The sequence below is a fragment of the Notolabrus celidotus genome, chromosome 10 (assembly GCF_009762535.1).
Source record: "Notolabrus celidotus isolate fNotCel1 chromosome 10, fNotCel1.pri, whole genome shotgun sequence".
NCBI lineage: Eukaryota > Metazoa > Chordata > Actinopteri > Labriformes > Labridae > Notolabrus > Notolabrus celidotus.
The window spans coordinates 20,868,055-20,891,958 of NC_048281.1; the positions used below are offsets into that span (position 1 = coordinate 20,868,055).

General features: G+C 39.9%; 1 protein-coding gene across 2 annotated transcripts in view; it reads right to left on the minus strand.

The window, feature by feature from the left end:
* LOC117819726 (E3 ubiquitin-protein ligase SH3RF3-like) overlaps positions 1–23,904 on the minus strand; it is a 167,065-nt gene that overhangs the window by 56,655 nt on the left and 86,506 nt on the right. The window contains exon 1 of one of the 2 annotated variants that reach the window (XM_034693158.1): positions 2,034–2,081. The exons of the other annotated variant lie outside the window; for it this stretch is intronic. Coding sequence (XP_034549049.1) covers positions 2,034–2,039 — 6 coding nt within the window. The 5' untranslated portion in view covers positions 2,040–2,081. Of the gene's footprint in view, positions 1–2,033; positions 2,082–23,904 lie in introns of those variants that run through there. 2 annotated transcript variants of the gene reach the window in all.

Here is a 23,904-nt window from a genome sequence, read left to right on the forward strand (position 1 = left end):
ATATGCTTGCCCCCACTAAGCATTATGCAAAGGGTTGCAGAGGAGCTCAGAATTAGCCCATACCTGTACTTATAGATATAAAACAGCCTGGTTTATGACATGTGCTGTACCTTCATATCCACAATCTGAAAGGAGATCCTGGATGATATCTTAATTCCGGCTATAGCTGCTCTTACTTTTTTGTAGGGTTGCAAAGGGGTGGAAAATTTCCGGTAAATTTCCATGGGAAGTTAAGCTGGGTTTTTTTCGAAATATTCCAAATTCGAAACTTTCCATGGGAATTTATGGGAATTAATGGGAATTATGGGAATTATGAGAATTTTTGGGAATTTATGGGAATTCGGGGTTGGTCTCAATAGCCCTGCAGTAAGCAGTGTGCTATGTGCATGTGATTGAGAAATAGCATAGATATTCAACTGTACTTGCATGAAATCTGGTTGTTTTAGTCAGGATTATGCTAAAATATATTTTCCCCAACTATATTTAAGTTCCCTATTAAGAGCCAACCTTCAATTTAGTAAATTCTTGGTTTATTCACATAAATTCCCGTTAATTCCCATGGAAAGTTTCCAATTTTGCAACCCTACTATTTTGGTCAGCTAAAACATAACAGAGGTATGTTTTCTAGAAAATAACAGTCCAGCTGTTAAGTCTTTGTGAATCACAAAGAGAACGATCTTAACCTGCAGTTAAAGCGTCTTGAGATAACAACTGTTGTGAATTAGTGCTATATTAACAAAGATTAATTGATTGGAGATTCTACATAGTGCTTACTCTTGCCAGCAGTAACTTGACTTCATTATCCCTGTTATTAGAAGGATATAAAGAGGTGAGGACACTGACTTTTTGCCATTATCATACAGCTTCAGCAAGTGAAACTTGTATACATTACACTGTACAATGTATAGAAAAAACTTTTTAAGGCGTTGTTTTTCAAAAACATGTCACCTAACACACTTATTGAGCTAACAGTAACGGAATTAGCCGGCTAGCTATAGCTGATAGAAATCTGCAAAAAATACAGTTGCTATTTCACTAACTTCTAAGGGAAACCTGCTTTTGTCCACTTTTGTTTGAATCTTTTCAAAATCATATTGAATTTCAGAAGGTTAACCTCCACTTATTACCATGTTAACAGTGTTGGTAACATGCTAGATGACAGGTGCAGACACAGTCAGCAAGACATACGAATATGAAGTTAAACCAGGTGAAGCTCAAAAAATGTAATGATACAGTTTCAACCCGCAGGCAGAGGTATGAGCTATGTCTCTATACAAAAACAATAACCACATATCTACACCTTTATTTCCATTCTTCATCACACACACCCAAACAAACACACTACACACTTAATATATGGAACATGATCCTGAAGGAGACAGGTATTAAAAAGAAGTTTATCACAAAGAAGATCCAGGTAAACAAACACCAGGGTGTAACAGAAGTTAGAATGCGTGAAAGAAAAACAACTTATTTTTCCCCACTGAAGACATTTGCAAAAACACTAACACACACATACACACACATAGAGATACACATGCTGTTGTCTTCTCTATTGAACAAACTGATTCTCCTCAGACACTACATTGAAGAGAACAGCCAGGGGCTATACTGTCTGTTCAGAGACCAGTGGTGACGCAATATCAGGAAACGCACACAGGCACACACACTTACAAAGAAATGACACCAAAAGACAGGCCTGATCCTGCCGTGACTAATGCTGATGCTTTTATCATCAAAAGTATTTCTGCTCTTACTGTGATAAACACCTGAAAATATACACTGAACATGACCGAAAGGATCCAAATCTTGCACCCATGAGCAAATTCCTATTGAATGTTGTCATGATGAACCCGTTTAAACCTACTGAAATGTTGTCTAGACATAGGAAAACATACGTGAATGCAAGATGTAAATGCATCACTACTTGAAAAGAAAGACAAAGAACAACTTCTTCTGAAAGTAGTTTGGGTCACATTGTTTCTGATCTTATGTAAGTGTGAATAAACTGCACAAAATTCTGGTATCTGTACCTGCATCCTCAGTCTGCTCTTTAATCCTAGCCCAGGTTTAACCTGGAAGAACAGAGATCTGATGTCAATAAGGATAGCAAGAGAGCATCAAATACACATGTTTAAACACAGAGGCAAGATAACATCACTTGTTTAATGGCTGACCAGTCCGGTTAGAGATTGCATTTTAACACAAGGACAACAGACCTTTTTCTTTTAAATCCAGGTGGAAATTAATTTATTGACACATGAATGCATCTCTGTTGGCCATACCATTAATATCAGAGCAGAGGTTACTTGCAAAATGAAGCAACCTAAAGAGACTTCACAGGGTAGCAGACATAAACAAAACTTAAGCTGTATTCACACATGCACTAAACTCAGGGTCATTTCTAACACTTTTTCGATAGACCAAAATAGCAGGATTTTTTTACCCTGACTTTGTCTGGATTTTTTCCTGCTAGTAAACTTTCTGCAAGAAGAGTGGGGCAATGTGTGAATGCAGCAGGTAACAGTCAGGAAAATTCACAACTACTGCATGTCATACACAGAATGAAGCTGCTCTTTTCTTTTCTGCTCATTAATATGTTCTGGTCAATACACAAATACATCCATTTACACATAGCATAGCATGTCATTATGGCACCCTGACTGCCAACATGGAGCACCTTTGACCCCCATTCCAACATTTACTATTGTAATGAAATACTGCATAACCTAGCCAACCCAATTCCTCTCCTGATAACTGGGAGGAGCGACATGGGTACTAACAGTCTGCCAGGCCTTACTTAAACCTTACATCCAGTCAACATGCTTGAAAATGCTGAAGCCCCCATTGTATGCTGCAATCGTTAGAAGGTACAAGCATTGTGAAACCTCTTTCTGCAGACTACATACTGAATGCCTACTATGCATTGGAAGCCTTTGACACCCTCCTCCAGACAAGTTTGCAACATATTTCATTACATTCTGCAAATATTGGGTATTTTAAAAGGTCACTTTGATAAAACTATAACATGTTTGCTGTTGAGATTTTATCTCATCGTGCTCCTGGTGGAAAATAACAATAAGATAATGAACAATGAAGCAAACACCAGCAGATTTTGGCACAGCTGCCTTCTGTGTGCAGTGCTTCGCACCTCTCCAGAGTCCCCTTCATGTTTATGACCAGGTTTGCTGCTTCCTGTTTGGTACTGGAGAGAGAGCACATATTAGTTGGAGACACTGTGTTAACCCTTGGATGCATGAGTGATGGACCCTACACTCAACAGAAGTGGGTCAAAAATGGAAGTAACGTTTTTGTCACACCGTCAACGAGAAGAGATGAAAGTGTACATGATGTGCTTTAACTCCTTTCCGTGGATTAATTTGATGTGAAGTGTGTGATGCATTTGTTATTCAGAATTGATAACCGTTGGGGGTTTTGACCAATCAGAATCAAGTATCAAACATAGCCAAGGTATAAGCAATAAATAAGGAACAATGTATGGTTAGCAGGTGGCTATGGGAAATAGAATACTGACAGGGGGAGACAAGACCCTGACGCAAAGTGGAGGAAATATCCATGTTGTTTAGCCTGCAGCATTGGCATGCTAACCTAACGTTGTAGCCACATTGTTTTGATTTGACATGACGTGTAATCAATTTGCCTCCGGCGTTTCTCATGTTCGTGAAAGTTAACAACCAGGGATTGTCAAGGAGTTTTGACCAATCAGAACCACAGCCAGAAGATCAGTAAGAAAGCCGGGTAATAAATGTCAATAACACATACTCTGTCACACAATAGTTATGACATGCAAACACACACGAACGTGCAAGTATGTTGTTGAAATATATGAGTTTTATGACAGCAGATATTTTCTGAGGTAACATTTAAGATAACACTGACATGTATCAGACCTTGCTGTGTACATGTTTTTTATTAGAAGTGACACTAACCAGTGTGTTCAATAGTAAATACATTGTTGACAGCCACAGTTGATAAGAATCAAAGGTTCCAATTAGATTGCAAAGGAAGTGCATGCTGGCCATTTTTGACCCACTTATGCATCAAAGGGTTAAACTGGCAAGAATGTGTCTCAAACTAGCTCCCAAGATACTTTTTGATGCATTTACACTTTGTCTCTCAAGACTGGATATCTCTCTGAATCATCCTGTTCTACTTTCACTACAACCTACACTCATTTGTTTTCAGGCTTTGACTAGACTTTGACACCTGGCTGCAGGGATTTGCTCCCACTCAACCACAAAAAGTGAGAGCGAGTGATGTTGAGCCAAAGCTTAGGCCTTAGTCTTTGTCCCAGTCTGTCCAAAATGTTTTGGGATTGAAGTCAGGGCTCTGAGAAGCCAAGTCTTCAAAAATCAAACACAGAAAATCAGTACCTTATTTGTACAGGAGAGCACTGTCATGGGGGTAAAAGGCTTTGCAAAAACTGTGGTTTCAAAGTTCAAAGCAAACTATCGTCTTGCATTAAAACTTTAGACATTAGCAACATCTTTGCACAAAGATTGCTCTAAAATCTATGAATAGATGAGCCCAGAAGCTTACTGCTTGAATGTGTACACCTATTCTGAGCTGTGTTTGTGTACCCGAGGAGTGTTTGTTCATATCAACAGTAGATAAAATATCGTCACTGTAAACATTGCACCTCTAGGACCGGAGAGAGTGACAAGAGAAAACAAGAGGATGATATAGAAGAGCAAATAAGACATGAAGAAACAGAAAAGGAGAGGAAAGAATTTAAAGTGTACAGCAGAGGAAAGGAGGAGAGACAGACAAGAAAGCAAATTTGTGACTGTATGGTGTGCAGTAACATACTTCATTAAATGTACTTTTTTATGCGACTAATTTGTTTTCACAACGTCATTATGTCAAGGAGCTGAATTGCTGCTGGGAAAAATGTCAAGGACAACAGAACTTGTGTGTGAAGAAAGTGCTTCATAATTAACAAGAGTGGATACTGGCCAAACAACGTAAAGGAGTCTGGCACCAAAAAAAGGTGTTGTGTTTGGTAAACATACAACCTCAAGAAAAGAGTTCCAGTTAAATGAACATAAAGTAAAGTATCACTGCTGTTCTGATTACCATGATTTCAAACAGTCCGTCTGACTCCAGTTGCACTGTCATTTTGTTATTGTTTCTATTTTTTTCTTACCCCTTGTTAGTTTATATTGTTTTCATTTTTGACTCTGATTTTGTTTCCTTTAATGTAAATTTGTGTATGTATATATTTATATCTGTGCGGTGTCCTTGAGTGCCGAGAAAGGCGCCTTTAAATAAAATGTATTATTATTATTATTATTATTATTATTAATAAACAATCTCTCTTTCTATTGATGAAAACTTGCATCTGCAAAGCATTTCACTCCTTCCAAAGCATGAGGTATGTGCTGTTAAAAAATGTGTTGACCCCTGAAACTAGAGGTCACGTTAACAGAACACTTTCAGTCCTTGACAAAACATTTTTGAACATGACAGAAAAATCTGAAGGCTGTTGGTCATTTTGACAGATTAGAGGATTGAGTTTTGTATTCTCACACAGCAACTCCTGCAAGTCCAGCAGTGATTATTTAAAAAAAATCCTGCATAACTGTACAATGACGTTTACGTTGTCACAGTATGACAAACAGCAGTAAACGTATGTATGATTGTGTATGGGACAGACGGCTGGAGGAGCCTCAACAGTGTGCATCACATGTGCACCAGCTCAGATCTATTCCTCACCCAATAGGTGTGCATTGTTTAAGCTGTCTGACAGCACACTGTACCTAATTCTGGCAGCCCTTATCACCTTTTTTCTCACAAATAAACGTTGTTCACTATCAGTTGCCTTCGATCAAATTAACAGCAAGGCAACTTATACTATCTAATTGGATGTTCCAATGTGTTTTTGCTCAGCACAGATGTGTTTTGATCTGGGTTTGAGAGGTTGCCACTATCTGTCTAGAACGTTTCCATCTCCGCAGCTCAGTATCTGGATTGAGCTATACACTCATGAGTGTGAATTTTTGGCTGAAAAGTTACTGAATCGATTTCAAGTCACTAAATCCTTTCGGATCGTATCGTATTGTTCTAAATGAACCAATATCGTCCTTTAATCGTATCGGCAACCACAAATCGTGAATCGAATCGAATCCTTGGTAAAAAGAATCATTACACCCTTATTGAGCAGCATAGCTGGCGAAAGCTAATGTTACACAAGGGTCATCCACAGAATCACCTGGATTACATTGTTTCCAGTAGGAGTGTTCAAACTGGCTGCAAGCAAGACAGAGTGAAGCAATGCGATGTGAGGCGTCAATTGGACTCTGATGCACTGTTTGTATTTTTTAAACATGAGGAGCTGTCAATAAATTAACTCCAGATGAGAAGTTACTAGTATGTCTCCTCATTTCATCATTTTGTTAGCTTGTTTAACAAAGTAGAGATGTAGTGGCGCATTAATAAGATCTCAATTTGTGTTAACAATGGGGGCACCTCAGATGTCTCCAACTGGTCTCATGCACACAACTGTTAGCAGTGTGCTTTGTGTGTATTTGATGGGTGCAGTATGGAGAGCTAGCATCTGCTGCTGTGTGTTGCCATATCTGGTGCTGTTTAGCTAATCAAACTATCAAAGTAGCCTGTTTTTTTTTTGGGTGGATTTTTGTCGAGCATTCTTTTCTTGAAAGGCGTTTAGATTATTCCTAACAGCAGACAGAGGCTGAACAAGAGATGTGATTACATTGTTTGTTGAAGACCCATCCAGTGATAGCCACAAACTGATTCTCAATATCAGTAGGAAAATGAAAATAAAAATGACTGGTGGTAACACATTAACTCAGAATTTTTAAAATCCTGTCCGTCAAGCTGACAGACAGGGAGAAAGTCTGATACAACCTCTGCTTTAAACGCATTGTAGGAAAATGGAAGGGCTGCCCCCCCTGCATCCCTCTGTTGTACTGCTGTGGTTTCTTTGAGCAGGGCTATTAGACCAAACAGCTCCAGTGGAGACGATAAGATTGAATGCATCTCCAAAAGAGGAAGAGTGTGAGAGGAAGAGTGTTGGATGTGAATGCAGATGAGAAAGAGGGGCAGGAAGAGGGAAAAGTGGGGTTAATAGAAAGAGAATCAAAGCAGAATCATCTCACTTAGTTTTTTCCCTTTTGTCTCACCTTTGCTCTCCTTCTTCTTTCCCTTTCTCCCTCTCCGTCTCTCTCTGTCTGTCTTACCTCCCTGCTATTCTCACCTCTTTTAGCCCCCCTCTATCTGTCCCCCCTCTCCTGTTTTTTTCTCCCAAGCTTTGTTCCTCTTCCCCTGGGCCAAAAGTCTGGGGTGACCCCCTGGAGGCTGCTGGAGGGCCTCATCAAGGCACTGCTGGGTTTACTGCCTGATGTTGGCAGTAGGGAGGGCATCAGCTAAAACTGGAGGCAGGCTGCTGTCTCCCTTCAGTGAGCCGGGGGGCAGCAGGGTCAGGCTGCCTGAAGGAGGCCTATACTTTAGAGAGGAAAAAGACCCCACCTGAATCTAAACAAAAGGCTTAATCTTTTGTCTGACCTTGTATTGTTGTCCTTTTCATGCAGACCACTGATCAAACTATGTGTGGGTGGGTTTTAGATAGGGGTGGGAATTGATAAGATTTTAACAATGTCAATGCCATTGTCGATTCTGCTTATCAATCCAATTCCTTATCAATTCTCCTAACGATTCCTGAGTATCTTTTTTAAGGGGAAAAAAAAGTAGTTCTACACAGTCTTCCTCACCAAAAGGAACCATTTTTTTCCCCCCAAAATTATGTCTGCACAAGACTTAACATTAACATATTCAACTTGAACATACTGAACAATAGGTTGACCTCATTCTTGGCCACGTGAGTCCGGACGTGGCCCCTCTAGTCTGGATGAAAATACTTTGAATTTGGAGAGTAAAAAACGCTTTTCCTTTGAGGGTCATTGCGGAGGTATTTTACCCGCTCTCGGTGCCTCATTTTCGCCCGCGTGAGTCCGGACGTGCGCCCTGGACGTCGTGGAGCCTGGAGGTAAATACATTTAATTTGGAAGAGGAAAATGCTTTTCTTCTCCATGTTTCCTCGTAGTTGAAGGAGTTCTGCGTCGCAGAGTGTGTGACGTAATGCAACGTACCGTGACATGACGTGACGTCTTGCTGGGAAATGAATCGTCAAGAAGAATCGATAACATTTGAGGTTATCGATGGAATTGATCAATTGGAACCGGTTCTCAGTCGGATCCAGTTTTCGATTCCCACCCCTAGTTTTAGAGTGTTTTATCTTCACTTGGCTTTTATATTCACACTGATAAAACGTATATGATGGTCTAACTTTCATACACGTATACTTAATGATGAAACATCTTCACTTTTTCAACATTCTTCTAGGCTAAAATTCTGAATGAGTAAGAGTAGGAACCAAGTGTGCCAGCTCTTCAAATTGAAAAAAATATAGACCTTGAACTTCTGCAGAAGAAGACATTTCTGGGACTTCAAAGATAAGCTAGAATGACAAATGTACGATGCAGTATTTGAATTTGACCTTTCTTTAACTCTCCCCTTCTCTCCCTTCATCATTCGAACCCACTGAGCTGTTTGAGTGGCTGTTACAGAGCCAGTCCATACATAGTGTCTTTACAGCTCTATAAAGGCCCCTTTACTCTACTCCATAAATGTCCTGGCAAGTTAACTTGATGGAAACATGTTCAAAAAAGACACAAAGTCTCTGTAAAATGTACCCTTATAATTTTCATAAGCTGGTAACAATTCTTTGACAAATCTTTCACAGCTAAAGAGGAAACATCAAACTCTGACATTAACAAATACTGGTTGCATAAAGTTGGAATGGCCGTGACTTCCAATTGCACAAATGCAAAATATGTTATTCAAAAGCATTGTAAATATATTCTTTACATTCTGCAGAAGGCTATGCACCTGTATTTTGTGCCACCTGCTAAAGACAGCAGGGTAATACTATCAGGTATAATTGTAATCCCGATGCACAGGGGGAAAATACATTAAGTATAATGTAGATAAACAAATCCCAGCTACACTTTTGAAGATGCTTTTTTTAGCTGTCTTATCCTTGGGTATTTTTTATTCATTAAAGCACAGGGTGAAAGAAAATCCCTTGAAATGTTTTCAGCTTTAATTCAACTTTCAACGTGACAACCCTCGGAGACTGCTTTACTTATACAGTAAAAACAGAAAATGAGATTAAAAGGTATTAACTGAAAGCCTAAAACTAAATCCTGGATGTCATATTGTCAGGATGATGGTGAATAGGAAACAAACTCTTGAAATAAATAAATGAGGAATCTCAGGGGAGGATTCATGTAGACAGAGATTTCATAACTGGATGCTGGAGGAACAATCAGACTTTTTCAGCAAGTTTTAATCTGTCACATAAGAAGGGTAGGAGATAACTGAGAACACTTTTTTTTGTTGGCGTAAAAGTCTTTCAGAATCACAGGTGTTGCTATAGAACTGACACCAGTGAGAAAATTATCTATCCAGAACAGTTATTTGAAGAGAGTGAAAGGCAAGAAGGAAATGTGTGTGAAAAGGTAGAGTATTGTTCATGTCACTGAGAAAATGTTCATATTGGCCAACACACACACACACAAACACACACATACACACACCCACGCATACACACACGCACCACATGTAATTGTTCTTTACTGAAATCCACAGACACTAAATACTGCAACACAGGGGTGAGAGAGCTTTCTCTGTGTGTGTGTGTGTGTGTGTGTGTGTGTATGTGTTTGTGTGTGTGTGTGTGTGTGTGTGCCCCCAAGCGCAAGGAACATGTCACACACACACAATTGCAAGTCCCTCCATCAACCGCAACTGAGACTCCCATCTGTTCTAATCTCTCAGTGTGTGTGTGTGTGTGTGTGTTAGTGTGTGTGAGTGTGTGTGTGTGTGTGTGTGTGTGTGTGTGTGTGTGCGTGTGCGTGCGTGTGTGTGTGTGTGTGTGTGTGTGTGTGTTCGTGTGTGTCCATAAGGTATCAAGAGGTGACTTGTCTAACATGGGACTGACTGCACTATTCAACAAGGCCTCATCACACACACACACACACACACACACACACACACACACACACACAGAGACACACACACACACACACACACACACACACACACACATAGACACAGCCACACTCGCACACAGAGTTGCCTCCGTGCCGACTGATGGATCGATAAAACCGTCCCTGTGGACCTTTTAGACTGACTTGCTTTTTTAAAATTGTATTGACGTTTATTTTATCATAACCTGAGTTTTAGCACTGATAACAAAACCAATACCGTTTTGATTCCACCACAGACGGGTGACCCCCACTGTCCCTCGAGGCGGTTAAATGTTGCCCACAGCAAGCACTAATAAGCCGATGCGAAAACAGACATTAGAACAACACAAAAGAACACAACAAGGTAGCAAAGTCAGCAGAATACAAGATATCTTCATGTTTAGACTGCAGCAGTGATGGGACATGCAATATTAAAAAGCAGACACAGGTGAGTCAGTGTGCATCTGTGAGTTTTATACTGGCTTAGAGCCTAAGAGACTTCATTAAGCTGGTCTGCAGAAAACATGCCTACATACATGCACATTTCCCTGCTGTCAGGCTGAAACCTCCTATCTCCAAAACTACAGTTTATTTGGAGATTTTAAAAACCTGTGTTTTTTAAGTAACAAAACACTAAACTGGGTTCAGTCACAAGCTCTAGATTGATTGATTTTGCCTTAGTTTTGTTACTGCCCACTGACAGGCACTAAGGGTGACCAAAAGCACACATTTTTGAAAAAATATATAGAAAAAAAAATGAAATTTGGAGATTCTACAATTCTACAATGTCATTTATCAGACGCTTTTGTCCAAAGCGACATACAACACAAGCAAGAATTTAGACTGGAGGGAAAAACCTTAGTAAGTGCGACTAAGTGCTTCAAGTTGATAGGCCACAGGTTCTGCCATCTAGTGCCAGAAGAAGTGCCAGTATTTTTGTTTTTGTTTTTTAAAGATAATGTAGCCACAGCTAATCACAACAAATAATTCAAGTCAACAATATCGTTCAACATTCAACAGAATTCAATATTCAGTGTTAAATATTCAGAAAGAGCTGGTTTTAGACCTTCTGATGCATTCTACCCTTGAGGAAAAAGAGGAGAAGGGTCAGGTTAAGTGCCTAAGTGTTCCCTGAACAGTTGATACTTCAGACATCTCTTAAAAGTACAAAGGGACTCTGCGGATCGTAAGGAGTTAGGTAATTCATTCCACCAGTTGGAACAACAAAGAAGAAGAGTCTGGCTTGGGATTTAGAGCCATGCTGGGCTGGGAGCACCAGGCATCTTTCACAAGCAGAGAGTAGTGGGCAAGAGGGAGTGTAGACCTGGATGAGGGATTCCAGGTAGGCAGGAGCCATTTTTGTCAATGTTTTGTAGGCCAGAAGAAGAGCTTTGAATTTGATTCGAGCTACCACTGGAAGCCAGTGAAGAGAGATTATCAGCGGGATGACGTGCTGTTTTGGGCAGGTTGAAGACCAGACGTGCTGCTGCTGCATTTTGGATCATCTGCAGAGGTTTAAATGTACATGCAGGGAGGCCTGCTAGAAGAGAGTTGCAGTAGTCAATGCGTGAAATCACATTCACATTGTTTTATTTTCATTTAACTCATATTTTTGTATATGTTTTTTTAGAATAATGGATAAAATACCCTCCCTGGTGAACAAGACCATGGGTTACTCAAAGTCTTTCACTTGGGTTAGAGACTCAGTCCCCACCCAGAGGGAGCAATCCATCGTTTCCAGCAGAGAACCATGGCCTCTGACTTAGAGGTGCCAACTCTATCCCCAGCTGCTTCATACTCAGCTGCAAACCACCTCATTGCCTGCTGGAGTTCCCTGTCGAGAAGCCAAAAGAACCACATCATCTGCAAACACCACTGACTGAATTCTGAATCCCCGAAGCTGGACATACACGTCTTACTGTCTGAGTTAGCCTTTAAAAACTCTTCACAGAGTCCTTCTTTCCGCCATAAAATGCATTATTATAACATTAAAATGCACTAATGCAAACTAAACTACCAAGCTACCTCAGACATATTTCTGTTTAAACTTCTGTTCGAACAAGAGAGAAGAAAAACATTTCTTCCAGCAGGAACATTTTGTGACTCATTGCATAATGACCCAAGCCAACACTAGCATTACAATATGAACCAGTATTGTCTTTGGAGCAGCTTTTTTTATATTGTTTTTTTATATATATATAAACCATAAATTCATTAAAAGTAAAAGAATGACTGCACTTATTACACTTCCTGACAATTTTATAGAAATTATTCACAAGTGCTGCAAAATAAAGAGCTCGTATGCAACAAAGATTAAATTGTTATGTGCATTCAATGGAATACCAACTGTGCTCATAGGTTTGCTTAAGTCATTTCAGCACTGCATTATGAAACAAATATGAATATATAATAGTAATATAATAATAAGGTTTATTTATGAAGCACTTATCAAAACAGACGTTACAAGGTGCTTTACATCATAAAAACCCACAATAAAGAGAACAAAGCATGGGTGGAGGGGAGGGGGGGGGGGGTATGGGCTGGCAAGACAATTTAAGAGGAAGAACTGAATAAAAGAGTGAAAGAGAAACTACTAAAAGCAATTAAAACAATAAAACAATTAAAATCAGTAAAAAAATAAATAAAACAATGAGTGAATACAATTAGATTAAAAATAAATGTAACATCGTGGATAAAGCAATATTCCAGGAAGGCCTTTCAATAAAAATATCTTTTCAGCTGTGATTTAAAAAAAGATACTTATGCAGTTTGCCTGAGATCCTCAGGCAGGTCGTTCCACAGTCTTGGAGCCTGCACAGGAAACGCTCAGTCACCCTTAGATTTTAACTTTGTGACGGGAACTTTAAGGTGGTTCCTGCCTGAGGATCTGAGGCTGCGCCCGGGCTGGTAGGGTGACAGCAAATCACAAATATGTGATAAGCAATGGACAGCCAGTGTAGGGTCATTAAAACAGAAGTAATGTGCTCCCTCTTCTTGGTTTTAGTTAAAAGTCTTGCTGCTGAATTTTGTACCAATTGTAATCTATTGATCAATTTTTGAGTTAAACCTGTTAAAAGCCCATTACAATAATCTAGTCTAGAAGAAATAAAAGCATGAATATATACACTTCAGGTAGCTACCCACATGCAAACCAATGCTAAGAAAACCTTGTCTTCTAGATTTCGCCACAAATTGTTATAAATAGGACACATTTTCTTTTGTACACTGGGGAGAGAGAATCTGCAAACGCCTGCAGATATCTCCTGACATCCACCATCCAATCTATCAAAAGTGGATGCATAGAGCAGCATAGATGGCATCAATTTTTAAAACTACTGACAGCTGTGTTTGGTCTCCTCAATGCACACTCCTATTAAAACCACATGCACTCACACCCTTATAATAGGATTAGTGTTTCAATACCCCCCGTACACACACACACACACACACACACACATGATAACCTTATTAAATGAATAATTAGCAGCCACCTTCAGCTCTGTGCACATAAAAGGCAATAAGGAAAGGTAACCATAAGCAGCAACCTCCCCCATTCATCTATTACACTAGACCATCAGAGGAAACATAATACCACAGAGCACAATTGTATTGCTGGTCCTGACTTTTCAAATGATGTCTGTTCCTTGAAGCAATTTTGATGCAGTTTTTGCAGCAACTGTGTGTCCCCTGTGGGTCTTGAAACTCTTATGAGTGGACCCTTTTTCTTCTTTCAGAGAGAAATTCAAAGCCATACTCTACAATAAAGTTTATAAGACTCTGCAATAGGAAGGGCACATTACAGTTCATGAGCGCGACGCCCAACACAGGAATCAAACACGCCATTTAAAAAAAAAACATCAGTACTGTACAAAAAAAGCCACAGACCGAGCAGCAAGTACACCATTGCCTCCATGTCCTCCATTGTTTGTGATTGTTGTGTTTGTGTCGCGTTCAAAATGACGTGAATGCGGTTTCGTGCAGCTGTGTTATGACAACCCCGCCCACCATGAGTCAGTACACGGGCTGGTGAAAAAGGTACCCAAACCGAGTAGAGTCGAGTTGAGTAGAGCCGAGTCGAGAGCTGGAACTGTATAGTGGAAAAGGGCCACAAGTGACACCTGCCTTCCAATCACAGTCCCCCTCACATGCATCAGCTGTACCTATAGCATCAAAAGTGCTAAACCAAGCTGAAATAAGATTGTTCATGGTTGGCATTGTTTCCGTTGGCTTGTAATGTACATGTGTGGATACAATTATAGATCAACCGGCAAAAATAAAAGCCTTTGCAACTACAACAAAACAACATGAGAAAAAAAAAGACTGGTTAAGCCAGTCAGAGGAGACTAGAGGCAAGCCTTCTGCACTTAATACTGTCAGTTGTTTTCAATAGAGCACAGAAGTGATCATGACCTAACAAAGAAAGAGGAGGAAGAAATAACAGTGCAAGTTTGTCACTAAAGACTGCTTGAAGCTGTCAAGAGCTGTATGAAATATCTATGAAAAAAGTGAACTAGGTGAGTCATGCCTCTCCTTTTGATTATAAATCTAAGTTTCTTGTTATTTTTTATTATAAGGTTATCATTTAGGCCGTTTTAATGATTATTAGAGTGGTTCTCAAGTCCAGGGACTGTAAGAGCTTAATAAAGGGTCACAGGTGGTCCCAATTTAGGAGTGGAACGTATTTCAAGTATAATAAATCCAATCTTTAATTAAAAACAATGACAAAATGATACTTGTGGTTGCATACACTTTCTGTGAGAAAAGTATCGAAAAGTATTCTCAAATGGAGGTCAGTGGTATGATATATCTGTCACTGAGTCCTTTCTGGGAAAAAGAGAGGTTTAATGATGTAAACTTATACAATGAAACAGTTTTAGAACATATTTTGAGCATATACACTTTATTTTCACACATCATACCCACACTGCTGTGGTACTGAGTTTCAAAAATATATTTGGTCCTTTATCTGGTACTGAAAAAGTTGGCAACTTCAAGTGCTATAAAGAAGTTATTTTCAAAAATAGGCGTCAAACTTACCAAAGCCTGTTGAGGATACATCATGTTTTTAGGGTGAGACTAACAAGCTACTATTTGTAGACACTCTTGCAGTCTGTGAGTCAGTCTGACAGTCAGTCTATCAATCTATTCATGATGCTAAAGGATGAATCCTGCAGACGGGTGGTCCTGACACAGTGGCACATTTGGGAGAGCAAGTTCTTTAACTCTAGAAGGGCCAGAATTCCATTTGTACTAGGAAGGCCAGGAGAGGTCATTTTGACTGCCAGATTCCAAATTGTATTATCTATTATGAAAAAGACCCAATATAGAGAGTGATGGGTTTACTGTTTAAGGATATACTGTATATTCATATATAGGATGAAACTTTCCACGAGGAGTCACTACCATCCGCTTCTTAATCAGATAGATCACAGGTCTGCGCTATCCCATTCCTGGAACAACTTCTCGGCTTCCTCAGCAGTCATCTGTCTCTTTGAGCTTCTCTTTGCTATAATTGCCCAAATAGAGTTGTCTAATTTTCTCAATTTCAATCCTAAACATTTCAAATTACTCTGTACTGTACACTAACTCATGGATGGTTTCTGTGTTTTATAGAAACAATGATAGTTGTCAAGCAGGCAAGAGGCGCAAAAAGTTATCAATATAGTCGCGGCAGTCATTATGGAAGCCTGTGGCCGAAGTAGGTAAACATGATCATATAATTGTTGCCTTTTCTGCAATTTATATACATGATATTTTAACTACATTAAATAACTAACAATTTTAGGAAAAGTCAGGAACCTGCAGCACTGTAATCTTTAATTCAACAAAGTTACATGACATATAAATGGGAAAGCAGTCAAATGACCCCCATGGCCATTCTAGTGTTAAATGCAATACCAGCAGAGCTATTTTCAATTCCTTGACCTCCACTTAATCACGAGACACTGTCACAAAACGCTTGACACAAGATGCCTTCTAGTATTGTCACTGTCACTGACACTGCCCGAGGTTTCAGGTCAGGAGAAAAAAAGATTCTGGACCAGTGTTAAGGAAAGTGAGCACAGATCCTACAGACAGTTAAGACACTACAAAGAAATCTGCTCCTGCTCAAACTGCTTTCTAAACCCTCTTCACACTAATTTACTACAACAAAACATGATACAAAATGAAGCTGCTGTGAATACAGAAATGCATTTGGGTAAAAGTATTTAATTATTTGCAGAAGAGTTATGAGAACACTGTGAAACAAAAGGAGAAACTTCATGGAGTGTGAAATGAAGGTGGCTGTTATTATAGTCGAGGCTGAGGGGAAAATTGAGGATTTATTGTTTGGTGGTCAGAACACTGGTGTGACCAATAAGAGAAGATTTGTTCAGAGGCAGGACATTTCACGACTGACTTTGAAATCAAACCCCTTTTTCTTTTATCTATTGTGACTGAGTCTGTTATGTTATATTTTTAAACTCTCCTCTTTCCTGCTCTCTGTATTCTGTTCTTCCTTATATCTGCCATGAGGCCCTATTAAAAGTCTGGATACAGTGGTTTAAAATCAACATTTCCAGCATGGAACACTTTGCTTTGTATTGGCACACTGTGTAGCAGTTTCCCCATGGCGGGGTCAGGAGGCAGCGGAGCTTGCTGCTCTTAACAAGCGTCTGACTTCTACAGCTGTAAACTGCCTCGTCACTGGTGCAGCTCCTCAGGGGGACAGAGACACAGATCTGACGCTGGATGAAACTGCTGCAGTGAACCAGATAAACAGACTGTACCGAGAGCATGAAGCCTGCACTATTTTATCATAGGCTATTTCCTACATGGCTTCTGTGACAATTACAGTATATGTCTGAAAGGTTATTTTGACAGAAGGGTCGAAAGAAGACAAGTTGATACTGAACTAAGTTAAAAATATCAGAACAGTGGGTTATATTTCTAATGCTGTATACTTTTAACAGTCTGAAAATAACTGTTTTTTTTTTTTTTTTGCTTTCCTAAAAGCTTCTAAAGAAGACAATGTGACAGTTTGTCAAAGCATACCAAAAGTTCATTACAGTCACATTCATCAATCTGTCAGAAGACTGATGACTGAGAAGCTTAATGATATATTTCAATGAATAACAGGAGCTGAAAGTGAGTGTAGCCTGGGTTTGATTTCAATAAGCTCCTCTCCTTACATCTTCGACTGTGCAAGTGAACTGTAAGTATAATGATTGTGTGTCAGGCTCTGAATGCTGCTAAAATAAAGGTGACGACACACGTCTAGCCACTGACAAAGAAAGAGCTTCCAGCCTGCCTTGGCATCGTCAGTGGAGCAAAGTTACGTTTTTAAAAATTTGCTCAACCTTTGACCAACTGATTGCACACTCCATCATCAATAACTGCTTCTATGTAACTAGATGTCCCTGCAGTTAAATAGATAAGACGTGCTGATGTCAGAGTAAACTTCTGCTCTCTCTAGTCACCGTCTGAAGCTGATTGGATGTTACAGCAGATGATCTCTATTCATTCCCAGTGGATGTTTTTGAGACTCAAATCTCAGACTAAAAGTGGAGCTTGCACAGAAAGTGAAGTCCCACTGTCCCCAAAAACAGGTCTCTTTTCATGATTTCCACAGCAGTGACAGGCTCTACTTTTGTGAATGAACGGAGACAATGATGCTGTAAGAAAAGGTTGCATCAAGTTCACTGAGATTCCCTGACTCAAATGAGCAGTGTGTTTACAAATTAAGTCAGAGTTTCATTCTTTAGTAGAGTTAGAGACCTTTTTTTTTGCGATGGCCGACAAGTAACACTGTAATAAAAAAGTCACAAAAGATACTCATTAGGAAAAACCATAGACTGTATAAAATATGGACGTAGTATCCGTGACGTCACCCATCTGTTCCTGAGAGCTGTTTTGAAGCAAATCGACGGCGGCAGCCATATTGGTAATGCGGAACTCAACTAGGCAGAGTGTGACGTAGTGTGAGTCTCTTAGCCAATGGCTGTGTGTTCCCGACCGGGAGTCACGTCAGTCATGTCCTTATTTGGGCAAAACTCATAATCTTAATATCTTCTGAACCGTCACGTTAGATAAAAATTCACCCCCCGTACAGTGTTTGCCATTAGAGAGATTAGCTTCATAGGGCCAAGCCGTTTTTTGAACCAGGCTGTAAACATGTTTATTAATGCTGCAAAGATCGTCTTTTTCCCATTCATATCTATGTAGTTTCCGGTGTTTCTGCAGCCAGCCTCAAGCGGATTTTCGATGTATTGCAGTTTATATCACTTCCGCATTGGCTTCATCGTTTGAGACCGGAGTTTGCCGCTTGGGAAAAACAGGCAACAGTTTCGGGAGTTATGTTACAATGTTACAATGTTACAATGTCATTTAGCAGACACTTTTATCCAAAGCAACGCACATACGAGAACAAGAACAACAGAAGCACAGATCTAGACAAGAGGAAATAAGATCAGTACGGGTAACAAAGTGCTTCAAGTCCATTTGGGTGCAGGTACTGCCAAGCAGTGTAAAGGCAATGCACAAAAGTAAATAAGGATTTTTTTTCTTTTCTTTATTTCTTTATTTATTTTTTTTGTAAAATAAGGAACATCTACAATGAAGCAACCAAACCATTTAAGACTTCCTCAATATGCAAAATGAGGAACACATGCCAAAGTCAAACAAATGCAAAAATGAAAACACTCAACAAATAAACATAAAAAAAACAGATTCTGCTGAAAGTCAAACTAACTGCATCAACCGCAAACATGCTGCAAACACAAAAATGATGCAAATCACGACATCACAACATAAGTGCTCAAGACCTGTAGGGGGCGCTCAGTGGAACATTTCTTTTGACGGTAACGCAAGACAGAGAGAAAGACTAGTCAGTAAATGTGTTGACGTTCAGATCACAAAACAATAATGGCTGCTCGAGTGGAGTGTCTCTGAGGACCATGACCTGCTAACTACTAGCTGTCACAATACCAGAATTCTGACCTTTGATATACTACACCAACAATATCTAACGATGTCAGTAGCTGTTTCGGAATTAATGATAATCCACAATCAGTGTGTGCTGGTGTCTGTATCTACAGAGTGTGCTCTCTGTCTTTATTTTTCAATTTTCTTTATTTTGGACATTTTACGGGCGTCTGCGTTTGTGCAGTGGTTCGAGCTGTACGCTGGTCCTGATTGAATGATACACAGGGACCAGGTGACATCGCTGTCTCCTCTGCTCTCAGTCTGTCTGCTACGGACAGAAATGCAGTGTGTGCATCTTTAAGAGGCCCCAAAGGAACTTTACAAAACATCAGTATTTGCCATCTTGTGAAAGAGAACAGCTAGTGGTGTTGAGGCTGTGTCTTAAGGTGGAGCAGAGACACAACAGGCAGGAACAAATTTGACTTCAGCAGCCAACAAATCTTTCTGTGTGTTTGTGCGAAGGTGTGGAAATGTTTATGTTTTTTAGAGCTGAACTGCTGTGAAACAATCAAAAAGTAATGTATTTTTTTGTCTCTGTCTTTACTTTTTTCTCTGTGTTGATCGACCACTACTGCTCTCTCTCCCATGCTCGCGGCAGGTTTTGGTTGAAAGTATGTCTTACTGTTTTCGCATACGCTTCTGTGCTTTCAGCACAAATGAACGTAAAAATAATGTAATGTATCATATCTATGGTTTACCTGACAAATCCATCCATAAACTTCAACTTGTTCAAAACTCGGCTGCCCGCATCCTCACTTGAACCCCCTCCACCAGCCACAGCACACCTGTCCTGCAGCAACTCCACTGGCTTCCCATTAAATACTGCATCATTTTCAAGATTCTGTTCCTCACCTACAAGGCCATCAACAACTTAGCTCCTCAGTACCTCATTCACCTCCTCCATACAAAAATACCCACCCGTGGTCTCAGGTCCATCAAACTCACCCTCCCACCTGCTCGCTTGACCGCCATGGGGTCGAGAGCCTTCAGCCGCTCGGCCCCCCACCTCTGGAACTCTCTCCACCTGGACGTACAAAATTCCACCTCTCCCACCACCTTCAAATCCTGCCTAAAAACTCACCTTTTCCACCAAGCATACTCACTCTAATCTGTCTCTTGGGACTGGAATGACTTCCCCTCCCCCTTTTATTTTTCTAGTATTGTATATATATTTCTAATGTATGTATTTATTTACTGTTGAGTGTTTGCTTTTATTATTACTATGTTGTAAGGTGACCTTGGGTGTCCAGAAAGGCTCCTATAAATAAAATGAATTAAATCTAAAAATATCAAAGTACACTACCAGTCAAAAGTTTCTGTTGTGTATTATGGCCAACCGGGGAATCCATAGCTCTTTGACACCGCATGGGATTGTGGGGCGTTACCTTCTGTTGATGTTAGTTACCCTGCCGATGTGACATGCACCTGTGTAGTTCAGCTAATAAGTGATGCTATAGTTCAGTCGATGTACGAGCCTTCATTGTTAGAGTGGCAAAGGACATAACAGTTTGGACACACCTTCTCATTCAGTGTTTTTTATTTATTTTAATTATTTTTGACATTGTAGTTTAATACTGAAGACATCAAAACTATGAAATAATATGGTTTTGCCATAATATGGATTACAACAGTAGTCAAATAGGACTATCCATTATGTACTAACCCTACCTCTGAACAACACGACTGATGGTCTCAAACACATTAAGAATGCAAGTCATCCTACAGATGAACTCTTGACAAGGCTCATGTTCATTAGAAACCATTCCAGGAGACCACTTCATGAAGCAGACTGAGAGAAGACCAAGAGTGTGCAAAGCTGTCATGAAGGAAAAAGGGGGCTACTTTACAGAATCTAAAACATAAAACATATTCTGCTTTGTTTAACACTTTTTGTTAATTAAATAATTCCATATATGTTCTTTCATAGTTTTGATGTCTTTGGTATCTACAGTGTTTCAAATAATTAAAATAAATACAAACCCTTGAATGAGAAGGTGTTTCCAAACTCTGACAACCTTAGTGACTTAAAAAAAACTAACACTTTGATAACTGGTTTCCGATGGACATACAGCTTGTTCTTTTGCATGTGTTTTCTCAGTTTGGGCTTTTGACTCCACATCATGTTTGTATTTGCAACAGGTTTGCTGTTGATGCACTTGATTCTGCTTTTGGTATTTGATAAGGACTTTGCATGTTTTAAAATTTGCATTGTATGTGAATTTGCAGCCTGTTTCTCACAACAAAAATCTTGTCGTCGCCATCGTACCTTTTTCAGGACAAGCAAGCAAGAATCAAAATAAAAGCCAGCTAAACCTTAAAGCACCTACAGAGTACTACCCTATACTTGAATTGTAGTGTTTATTTCCAACTTTATACTATTCCCATTAATTTCCAACAAAGCACTGAATAAATAACCGAAGAATAATTTATGTGTTGTTTAAAAGGAGAAGCGTGCATTTTAATTTGAAAATACTGCACGGGTATCTCAGTAATGTGTGCACTGTCTGTCAAGAAAGGAGACTCAATTTCAGAGGTTTCACTTCAAAGGCAACATTTGCATACAGGATAGAGGATGTGGAGGAGCTTCAGGTTAAGTGAGCTTTGAAGGAAATAAGGAATTAAAGGGACTAAATGGTCGTCTCTGGAGTACTGGAGCACATTCTGGATTCAATCATCTGTCGACTCTATGGCTCAGCAACACTAACATTCCCACGCGTGTGTGTGTGTGTGTTTGTGTGTGTGTGTGTGTGTGTGAAGGATGTTCGATGGGACAGGATGTTCCACTCTGTACACATCCCCATCCATTTTTCCGGCACCGGACTATTTTCTGTCCCCTGTAGTCCATCTATTCACCTCCCTGCAGACTCACACATACACACACTTTCTCTCTCTTTAACTGTGATTACTCCTCTCACTCTTCTCTTGCTCACCCGTCCTTGGAGGGGCAGTGGGCCATTACAACTTTTCTCCTCAAGGAGTGTGTGAGAGAGAGAGAGTTTGTGTATGTGCGTGTGGTAATAGCATAGTAAATCTGCAGAGGTCTTTTTCCAGTCTGCTCTGGAAGCGGCATTTTATCATGCTGTGCTGTTTTATTGAAGCAGACACTCGACTAAAACACAAAAACACACACACACACACACACATTCATGCACTGATAAAAAGCTATTACCTGTATCTTAAGGTGGTGTTAAATTGCTAAGGTTTTATTCACTAATTTAAGTCGAGTGGAAGAAAAAAGGTTGTAATCCATTCCAAAACGACACACTTCTTAGAGTTTTTGTGGAAGCATCAGAGAAAAGGAAGTATTCTGTTTCCTTTGAACATAAAAAAAAATGCAAAACAGCAATTTATGTCAACATGCAAACACGTCATGCAAACATCAGCACACACTAAACACCAGCTCAAACACACACAAACACACCCAGGCTGTCTGGCAGTAATTCAGTGCGCTATTGATTCACTTTCCATCTATAATTCATGCTACAACACACACCTCAGGTGGAGTGGAGACACACACACACTCACACACACACACACACACACACACACACACACACACACACACACACACACACACACACACACACACACACACACACACACACACACACACATACACACACACACAGACTAGCAGTTTCTGAGAAGTAGGAAGACGGGAAATACAACACCACTCGCTGAGTATAAACATAGACGCACTGACACACACGCAGACAAGTACACACACGTGCCAGTCTGGCCGGCAGCTAGCAGGGGTTCATTCATCTCAACCTTGTCTTCACCTCCCCATCTCTCTGTCCTTCCTCCTCCTCCTCTATGTCTCCTCTCTTTTTACTCTTGCTCAGATCATCACTTCAAATTAGCCAAGGTGCTGCACCTCCCTGTTCTCACCTCACTCCATCCTCTTTTTTTGTCTCTCTTAATCTTCTCAACCTCAAAGAAGCCCACAGACTGTACTCAATGAAAACAGGCTTTGCCTCTGGGTAAGAACTCGCTGAAATATATCACAGATATCAGCGTATGAGATAATGAAGAAATAATGAGCATTTGTAGTCTGGAGTTTTTAAATTCAGTGAAGGAAAGAATACATAAAAACACTGGTAGTTATGGGTATTATTACTCATTTCTCCTGATGAAACAAAGAAATAACCTGCAGGGATTACTTCCTGCTTCAAAGCAACAGTTAAAGCCAAGAACAACTTAATAACAATGTTTCCACACAGTTTTACACCCCAGCACATATACACAAAACATTGTTTTGAACTACATGGAGAAAACCGCTTCACAAAGTGTGTTTGTGCTCATTGGAATGACTCCGTCAGTGAAGCAGGCTGAATACTGAACTCAGTTATTATAATGTGTTTACTGCTTGTGTGTTGGCACCCTTGATGACTATTGCCTGGTTGGATCATAAAGTCAGGGTCAACTTAAGGTTGGTGTTATATACTGTTAGTGTGTTTGTAAGAATATGTGTTATATGTTAGGGGTTGAATAAATTATCAAAATACCGATGTGTTGTTATTCTTTCTCTTCAGATACGTGACTAAAAATCTGGTTGGGTTTAACCGCATTTATCCTGAAATTTTCTGTTTTTGGGGTGTTCTGGTTTCTGCTGAAACTCTGAGTGGTATCGTCCACTAGCCTTTCAGCAGGCTCTGGCTAAACATAGGAAAACAGTGTCAAGCGCAAAAGAGGTGGAAAGCAGCCATCGTAATGCAATTCTGGAAGCCATCATTGGTTAAATGACTTATCTCTTTTAATTTGTAAGCATGATTTTGAGTCAGCTAACATTCTGGATGTAGACTCTATAATGTATCACAACTTGCTAGCTGGAAGGTAAACATGATGAGAACAGCTAAGACTGTCT